This window comes from Opisthorchis viverrini (assembly GCF_000715545.1).
Source record: "Opisthorchis viverrini unplaced genomic scaffold opera_v5_44, whole genome shotgun sequence".
In the NCBI taxonomy this organism is placed as follows: domain Eukaryota; kingdom Metazoa; phylum Platyhelminthes; class Trematoda; order Opisthorchiida; family Opisthorchiidae; genus Opisthorchis; species Opisthorchis viverrini.
The window spans coordinates 298,594-308,513 of NW_008751700.1; the positions used below are offsets into that span (position 1 = coordinate 298,594).

General features: G+C 43.6%; 2 protein-coding genes across 2 annotated transcripts in view; one reads left to right on the forward strand and one right to left on the reverse strand.

Annotated features, from left to right (window-relative positions):
- T265_03188 (hypothetical protein) overlaps positions 1-9,920 on the reverse strand; it is a gene marked incomplete at both ends in the record, with an annotated part of 77,219 nt that overhangs the window by 13,348 nt on the left and 53,951 nt on the right. The window contains one exon of the mRNA XM_009167607.1: positions 1,905-2,055. Coding sequence (XP_009165871.1) covers positions 1,905-2,055 — 151 coding nt within the window. The remainder of the gene's footprint in view (positions 1-1,904; positions 2,056-9,920) is intronic.
- The window catches only part of T265_03187 (hypothetical protein), a gene marked incomplete at both ends in the record, with an annotated part of 15,588 nt that continues 13,862 nt past the window's right edge, over positions 8,195-9,920 (forward strand). Inside the window, 4 exons of the mRNA XM_009167606.1 lie at positions 8,195-8,539; positions 8,577-8,695; positions 8,731-8,987; positions 9,158-9,324. Of these exons, the coding sequence (XP_009165870.1) occupies positions 8,195-8,539; positions 8,577-8,695; positions 8,731-8,987; positions 9,158-9,324 (888 nt within the window). The remainder of the gene's footprint in view (positions 8,540-8,576; positions 8,696-8,730; positions 8,988-9,157; positions 9,325-9,920) is intronic.

Consider the following 9,920-nt stretch of genomic DNA (forward strand, 5'->3'; position numbering starts at 1 on the left):
AAAACAAGCTGCACATCTCAGCCTAACAACCTAAATCACGACATCCATCACGGGACTGTTCAGAAACCGATGTACTTCAGTGCAGTGATGGTACGGCGCTGGAATACCCGGTTTGATGGCATACCCGTAATTGTTCCCCTCTTACTTTGTCCAGGTCCTCTCGCCCACTTGTTTCCATACCGACAACCACAATCAACCTTCGTTTGTCCCCGGCCACCACTGGAAGGCGTTCATTGCAATCTGCCGAACCTTCTGCCAGATGTAAAGATCTCGGCGGCTTTTATTCGTACTCCTCACCATCTCAGTCAATTATTGCTCAGTCTGCATGAACTCGTTTCCCAAGTAACTTTTACACTCTTCCCTGCTCCATCGACAACACTAGTGAGTCGCACAAGCCTCACTGCACATTGTAATTCTGCGTTTCCCGCTACCATTTGTCCGTACTACATTTTTACCCCACTACACCACCTCCACATAACATTCCGTGGCCATCCGCCACACAGCCCAAGGCCATGAAGCCCTAGTGACGGTTCCGGGCATTAGTTCAAACCGGCCTGCCATATCGTGACAGCTCCGCTGCATCTCCATATCCATTATTCCGGCCCTAAACTTCCTGTCGTTTGAAGTTTTTTGTTTTTGTCACGTTCCAGTCAGGAAGCTTTTTGTTATGCCCTCATTTGTTTTGTTTTTTTTGCCCGCCACTTTTAAACCCTAACATTCAAATCTCGTGCCATCTGATATGTTCTCCATAGGACATAAAGAGACCTTGTAATTTTGGATCCCCACCCATGCCACCTCAGATGTGATGAACTCTACTTCATTAATGTTTACTTTTTACGTCTCTTTCCTCTTTCCCATTAATCACAAACCCCACCAGTCATGCCTTTATTCTGACTGTAATACTATGATCATGCCCGACGGTATGCTACCCACTAGTTGGGAATAAATATTATTATTATTATAAAGGAAAATGAACTGACACGATGGGTCTCTTAGCTATCCAATAACTAACCAGGGCAGCGATGGCTTGCCATGGACGTTCTGTCGACTAGTACCTCGCACGCTGTAGGGATCATCGAGGGTAAGAAATCACCGCGTAGTGGTTGTCAGGTAAAGGTGCATGAAGGAGCGCCCGTGGCAACCGGCTCCCAACAATCAAAAATTAGGGTACTCAGAGTAAATGTTTTCACAAGTCCTATGAACTGAGGTTTTTAGTCGCTCCACAAAGTTTTCGAATATTAGTGATGCTATCTCGAATGCTCTTAAATGAAACAGAAGAGGTTTGTCCACATCAGTACCGTCAGGTGTCAAATGAATTGTCAAAACAAACCAAGCGCAAAAAAATTCCATAGCGACAATTTAAAGAGTGCAAAGTTACGTATAGTCACAGCGGACAGAAGGCTCAGGAATCACCTGAAGAGGAATAATAGCTAACGAGAAAGAGGCTTTGGAGAGAATCCACCGGTATTTAATTGACAGGTGCCTAAAAGACAAAATCTTCCGGAACCAATAAAAGTGCGGGTGCGGTCATCTGTTGTAGCCAAGAACGGGCGCACATAGCGTTGATGCACAATCTTCCACGCCTGCTCAAGTAGCGCTGGGTATCGATTATCCAGCATTTGAAGTTTCAGAGGTCGAATAGATGAGTAACAAACGGCTGTTCTTCGGTTTTTGCGGTTAGTTTTGAGTCTGTTGTTTAATTATTATTCTGTATTACACTAGCCCACATTTAATTAACTCCATTTTGAATTTATGCCTCAATTCTTGTTTTTACCGGGAAATAAACCACCTTTGACTTTGTCATCGTACGTCAAGTTTTGCCTAAACACGCGGTTAAACCATTTCGTAGCTTGCTTGTCTTGAGTCGGTGTGAAATTAGGGTAGGCGCAATGTTCTCTACTTACCCGTTTGCATCGAATTGTGTTTGGACTTATCGGTTTGGAGACCGGATGTAGAACCGGGATAATTACACAGGAAGCTGCATCGGTGGCGCATCTTCGTGGCCAAGACAGGGCTTCGATAATGGGCTGGTGATAGTAGAGCGTATATGTGGGACTGGAAACTACTGTACCGAATGTAAGACTATTTCAGCCGCACCAACGGCGCACAGCTTGGGAGTGCCTACTTATGGATTTTCCAAAATGCACCAAAATGTGGTCGGAATTCGGGCACCATCCAACAATTGATGATGCCGAGTAACCAATCTTTATACGCTAAACTATGGAAGGCTCCATTTAAGACTCTAGCTCAATGTCGTCAAAAACAATATATTCAATACCACTACATTTTACCTCGCCTACACATGCTACACTACACGAGAGTTCAAATTAACAGCGGAGAAAAATAAGCCAAATGCTTGCCAAACTTCCTTGAGAGCCACCGGTGCACGAAGTTAAGTATTTCTGCATTTCTGCACTTGGCTGTCACAATTAGCCCTTTCAAAGCTCTAAAATGGACGCTGAGAAGTGAAGAAAAGATTGCAACCATAAACAGCCTTCCAAAAATTGGAATCGAAATTGGTGTCAAAGGAAAACCGAGTGCATCCGAAAGCAACGGTCTTCGGCGGTGCATTAGTTTACGCGATAATTGCCATTTGTAGTTGTCAATATTGCATAATGGGCATACTGGATTGCTTGTTGAATGCTTGAAGATGTTGATGATCTGTGGCTGTGGGTCGAGAATTCTGAATGATTGTTTGATATCATCGGGGGAGCATTCACACCATTTTACTAGAGGCATCTTTCTCCAGTGCGAACGGCGAGACGATGATCATAGCGGACAGCTGAACAAAGCTATCCGAAGCACAGAACCCACATGTGTCTAAGGTTTCTCGGTGCTTAATCAACCAACCGGCACGCATATATCTATCTCCACCGCAAAAAACCGAGGTTCAAAAATGTACGAGATGAAAAGCTGATTTTTATTGGTCACCTATATTAGTCCTTCGGGGAGGAGCATGAGGTTCTTGTTGTTTGTTGAGCTACTGGCCTCCTGAAAGGAGAGGAAGATGAAAATTGTCAAAATATCACTGAGGGAGGCGGCTGACAAACTGGAAGCGATAGCTACGCTTTAAGGAGAGCGCTTCACTTGCGAAACTGTTGACTCTTGACTCTTGTCTACGCAACGCCATCTTCTGTGTAATTTCTTGTAGCCTCCTGCCTACTGACTAGGTCGTCAAAAGCAACGAAACCCACATGAAGTTCATGATGCCAGTACTAGACGTACAATCTGAATGTGATGGGCCTCGCATGAGTTCCACTAAACTATCGTCATCCAGTTCCGCCTGTTGGCGCTCTTTAGCTTTAGTCTTAGTACTAAGCCATTAACTCACGGTTTTGGATGTGCTACTTCTTTGTTCCGACCTCACGAACACATGCAGATTTCCGGGATACACTGATCTATGAATCCCTGCTTTGGTACATGCCTTTTAGACTGTTTAGCAAGCACATCTTCACGTTTGCTGGACGGTCCGTGGACCAGGCCGTAAGGCAAAAGAGATGATTCGTGTGTATATTTGCCCAAGCCGTTTCAGAATCTGCATTGTCGGAATCTGCGCTCTTGGATTGTGATAAACAAACAACTCGCAGTGCGGCATTTTACGGGCGATCCATACGGCGAAATATGCGCCAGCAGTTCACAGTGTTTTCATAATAAAATACATAATCGTTATGTGACAGCTTGACAGCTTTTCGAATGTAAAAGTAGTATTGTTGAATCTAACTCGACCTTGTGATAATTCCCCATCCGTTTGCTTACTCTGCCTATGTACCTTTGATCTTCATTTGTTTTGCTTATTCGTACCCGCCACGCACCTTGCCGCAGAGGCCGTCCTTTCCGATGTCTTGACATGTATCTGTGTGGGAATGTGAGCTGCCGACCTATGTACCCGTGTGCATTCATGCCCCGTTTCCTGAGCCTGCCTTGATTTGTTTTCTCGTGGGTTCCATGTGGTCGCACGTCCAATGAGAAGCACAGGAAAGCCATCGGAAGGGACGATCGCAACCTACGCTACTCAGCCATCGTTCCACTTGGCGTTGTTTGGTGTGCGGACGTTGACACTGCAATGTGTCGGTCAGTGACAGTGCTACGAACGTGCACAACTGAGGTTTGTTGTACACATTTGCTTAGCCTTGTGTAAATAATACCGTAGAAATACGAACCCAGTCCTCCATTTTGATATTCGGGATTGTAGAACCTGCGCGTCACTCAAAGTTCCGTACCGGAACCTCAATAAGTACAATATGACATCGCAGCCGAACACTGCTGTCGCTGCCCGCATTAATGCAACCGATATGTTCACCACTCTTCACCCCTCGTTTTTCTGAGCACTCCCGACAATTTGCTCATGTGAGAAAAATGTTTGATTTTCAAGAATGCATACATAATCGGACGTTCAGTACCCATAACATCAGTGCTTGGGAAGGAGTACAGCTTGTGTCTATAGGCCGGATATTAGTTGCCTTAAAAGGGCTACTCAAAACTGTTTGTCGCTTGTGTTTCATTGACATTTACCACATGCCATAAGCGTCAAGGCGCGCTATGTCTTGCCATCTGAAGGTGATGTGCATCTTAAGCAGCCTCCCCGACGGCAGCTGAAGCACTGTATTAAATCCCGGAGATTTGTCAGGAGTAAAAGCATATCATCTGTCACAATAAAATCCCATTATGCGTCACTTACTGAAAAGATATATCCGACACTTAAGGCGATAGATGTGTACATTGTGGGTGATCAGAATCTCGGCAAACTAATCAGTTACCAACTGCGGCATTTCACACGACGGAGCATGAAGTTGCAGGCGCTGAACTCCTCTTTGGTTAGCCTTTAATTAACCGAAATCCGACCGTCCAAAACCTTGGTCATCTCATGATTGTTTTCAAAATGGTAACTGGTGACCGAGTGATGGTCCGCCGCATCCATTGACAAAAACTAACTGGAAAACCTGCGCTTCGCATACCTACTATACTCTCTACTTATTAGCTTCTTTGGTTTCCTCGACTTTCATCTGCCTTACTGCCCCTGCTGCATTTTTTACCACCACTCGTAACGCAAAATAGCGTCGGTGCTTCCAGCATTCGCCACACGCGCGAATACTACACTGTTATCCGCCACACATTTCTTTAGCGCCTCCTCGAATATCATGAGAGGTGGAAAGTGGACAGTCCCTTTTTCTCTACAAATGTACGTGAAGCTAATTCCCAAGTTAGGGAATAGCAAACTTAAAATAGAATGCGTGCCAATAATTGAAAAGAGGTATTAATTTCAAATCGCGATAGAATGAATTTAGATCGGGATGACTTTTGGCTTGAACTTGCATACAACAAAACGTAACATACTGACACGGAAAGTTTGTACAGAACGGACCATTTTATTAACATGGTTCACCTCAATGGGCCGCTCAAATTGTTTCCGCCGAAGCTCTATGGCTTTTGAAGTTGTGAATTTTATGGGAAGTTAGTCTCATTTGCTTGCACCTTTCGGCGGTATTTTGCTGACGGCGTTTTTGGGTGAGCGAAATTTCAAGGTTATCGATTCCCTTTTCTACCAGTTTAGGGGAGATAAAGCACAAAATCACACTTCAGCACATATTGGCGTTCTTATTCGCTCTTTAAGAATGAAGCAACATTTTACAGTATATTTGGTGCAGATTCCACCCAGGAAAATCGGACATTGAGGTTTGCTTCATATTCCTCATCTAATAAATGAGAGGATTCTGTTCAACGAACTCCTTCAAGACACTTATTCCTATGGGGCTCATCTCTCGTTAATTACAACATTGCCAGACAACAGCATGAACCGCGCAGTGAATTTGCGGGAGCCATCTCTGGGTATGCTTGCTTTTTCCAGATGTGACTGGATAGCCTGTGGATAAAACAATGTCAAGAGTTATCATTGTGCCGGTGACTTCTACTGATGACGCATGCGAGTAATATGATCTCCCATGTATCCACTTCGCGTCTATTGGAAAGCGGAATTTATTACCGTATATCTGGATTTACTTCGTAGCTTTCGTTTACATTCGAATGTTATTCAATGAATATTCAAGAATGTTCCAGAAAACGGTCTAAAGAATACGGATATTTAGTTTTTATGAACAAGACGCATATGAGAGTTTCGCTTTCATGTCCAATAGTCTGTAGCGTTTCGTTGATTTTTTCTAATAAACATCCCCGCAGCGGAGGCCTTCTTTCTTACATCAGTGAGTTAATTACCAACTCATTGGTATCATTTCTCGCAGAAATATGGTGCTCCGTAGGTTGTTCATGTCATAAACCGATCACCATGATAGCGGTTGCCGTTGTCCGTTACCTTGACCACTTGTAGTGACTGCTAGGTCCATGTCTACGTGCGACGTGGATTGGGAGGCCTCATCTATATCCGGATTCTACCCAAGCACGCGACTGTTTGTAAGGCTTCAGCTATATATAATGTCCTAATCTAGTGGCGTCCCTTCATATCGATAAATGTGGTCCATCTGCCACGTCCATTCCTGAGAAGTACACAACCACCCTTGGCGAAATATGTTTTCACTAGTTGGTTCCATCAGTACACACGTAATGTGTGTACTGTACCCCGTTCACCGCACAGAGTTTAAGTTAGAAATTGTGGTCACTTTTTGGCCGCCTGTTATTTCGAGCCGCAGTTTAACTGGTATAACAGAACCCCCTTGTAGAACTTTCCGGCACTTTTTACCATTTTGGGCCTCTAATGTAGACCAGGTTCTTTTGTTGCGACTTTTGAAAAGGTGCAATAAACCATCGTGCTCTCTCTACACACCCAAAAATATCCTGAAACAATGCTTGTCTTAATTTGACACAGTTCCTTGGTCAGTCCCAACCACCATGAAAACCCCACATGACTCACCCAAAAGGTTCATTTACGGAGTTGGCCACAAACCCATGTACGACGTCGTGATGAGGGTGCCGCAACTGTCATATTCAGCCTGACGGCTTAATTTGATTCAACATATTTCCGGACCGATACTTATATGCGTCTACAAAAGCGTCTCAATCCGTTAAATTAAAGCCAGAACTTCAGAGCAGCTGCCATTGTACTGTACTGCCTGCTTGCTCCACCTATATAACCATTAACTCACTCAACAGCACCATCAAGAGATCAGTATGCCATTGAAGGTAGAACCCTGCCGTGCACCCGATATAGCGCGCCACGCCCCACACGAAATAAACAAAAGGGAACTTACTACCTGTGACGGATTACTTCGACGTCTGCCACAAAGATAGAAAATACTCTGTATACAGCTCACGACTAGCTAGACCATTAAGAGCTTTTGTGAACATGGAGTACGTAGTTATTGTCCATGTAGTTTTGAGATTATTTCCGCATCCAGTACGGAATAAAACACGTAAGCAAACCAGCTTTTCCACAAAATTTTCCACCACCTTCACAGAAACATCACTGGAAGCCAGTGGCAGCTACGAAACTATGAATCTCGCGATCATTGTGGGCCCTGAGTACGTTTAAGCAAATTCCAGACGGCGGTGCGCAAATTGGGAGATCTTACGGGCTTGAATAAATGCGATCAAATGCTTAAACTGTATGTAAGAAAATTTCCTACACTAAGTGTCGTTCAAGATTCGCCCAGTGGAAGTGAATTTTTGGAGACTACGATGTAACCCTGATGGACTAAAAGTGAAAAACAATTGAGTACCGTGTAAGAGTTTAAACTTTTGGCCCCATCTAGGCATCTTGGGTCTCACCGATGCTAAGAAAGTACTCTGCCAGACTCTTCCGCTAGGGTATGATTGCTCGATTGGACTATTCAGTTTAATGAGATGCGAAAATATGAACGAAGATTAGGATGGTTTTTAGGCTCGAACACATACGCAACAAAATTCAACATTTTGGAGGATTTTTATCCCATCCACAAAGGCTTTAACCAGGAGTATTGTTTGGCCAAAGGCCCCTCTGAGCTATGGCATCAGAGAATTTTCTGATATGCCTGTATGAATCGGCCCTCAATGGATTCTCATGAAAATCTACCTTCAAAATGCAGGTGAAGTTTTCCTCCTTCTCCATCAGACGGCACAACGCCTTTACTAGTATCTTCTTGTGAGACTGGTATAGACTGAGCATTGTCCACTTTCCCAAATCCAAAACTCGGCTGCGTTGTTTTACTCCTTGGCGCTATTAGTTTTCAAACAGGTGACTTTTTGAAATTGTCACTCCACCAAGACCATGGAGATTACTTATGTATACACAAAAAAGAGAGCTGAATTCGGTAGACAGTGTAATTTCAGCGATAGGAATGCCGAGCTCCATGTGGATATTTCACCGGACCCTGAGCTTGCAAATAACTATATTGCAATGAACCCAGTTCATCGAAGTATACAATGTTCCAAGGAAATGTCTGAACACGAAGTGAACACGGAAAGATACCATTCAGAATCCCGTGGAATAAACCATCTTGAGGGTGGATGGCCCAAAGATATCAACGCCCAGGAACCCGACCAGGTCCTTCGTTACAGGAAGAAGATTGAAAAGGATGAACAGTATTCGGCGACAGTACAGAAATTGGGCATGGTCAGTGAGGTTAATGATTGATTACTTGTTAAACTAGGTAATGGAGCACTGCATCAAGCAAAATAATGCCCTGAATATCTATGAAAACTACTTCGATGATTTGGACGATAGGGCTTCAGAAGAGCCTCCATCAGCAAAGACCTTAAACATTCTGAGGTACGGAGTCACGTTTGTTAAATCTCCACCATCAGAGATATGAATGAAATAAAGCGCAGTGTGGCACATATATCTTGGTTTCCCGACGGGCCCTCTAAACTGGCCATCGCTTATTGTAACACTGAGTTTCAAGCGTCTTCTCCAAATACATCATTGGAGTCCTACCTGTGGGATATTGGCAATCCAAATAGACCGGAATTGGTTCTTAAACCTGCATCGCCTCTCGTTTGCATTGAGTACAATCCAAAGGATTCACATACATTAATAAGCGGATGCTATAATGGCCAGCTAGGTAAGCTTCTGGTAAAATCAACTCCTTGGTTTTCTTCCAAAAAGCATTCTGGGACAGACGCAAGGGTTCCCAACCGGTAGAAGTAACTCCTGTTGAGCAAAGTCATCGCGACCCAGCCTGGAAAGTAATATGGATTCAATCAAAAACAGGGACGGAATGTTTTTCCACAGGAACCGATGGTCAAGTCATGTGGTGGGATGTCCGAAAGTTTTCAGAACCAACAGAAGTGCTATATCTAGACCCTACAAAGAAACAAGAATTCTCTTGCGCTCAGGGTGCATATGCTCTTGAGTATGAATCCACAATACCAACCAAATTCATGGCGGGAACAGAACAGGTTTGTTTGTTTTTGACCCAATTTTCCTTACAGTGATATTTTTTCGCATCAAAGAATTTTTTCTGCAAAATTGGAAATGATCTGTTACTCGTCTCAAGCCTGGCGTGCAGGAGGTCGATACTTTCACTGTGATCTTTTCAACTGTGAACGTGATCGCGTAATTTGCCACTCAGTCGTAGGTTATGCAGCCAATCAGGCGGACAGACTTTAAAACCACCTGAATTTGCCGTGTATAAAAATGTATATGGTGCATCAGGAGGTGTGGTCTGTAAAATTATAAAAAATTTCTAATGATTCTTATTCATTCTCAAAAAATAATTTAAGTTATAATATTTATTGTATATCTTAATTTGCCGAAGTTAATTAGGGAAAAATTGCTGGAGTAATAAAGTCATCATCATTATCATCATCGACAGCATGGCATCAGTGTTCAACACCGATGCTTCACTGCCGTGCAACCATGATTTATTTGAAAGGTTTATTGTAAAGAAAAGAGCAAAGGTGGACGGGGGTGCCTACACCTCCAAACATTCACTCAGGAAATCTGGATAGAAACTGACAACAAGAACGCCGCTGACATCGGTTGGAAGCCATAT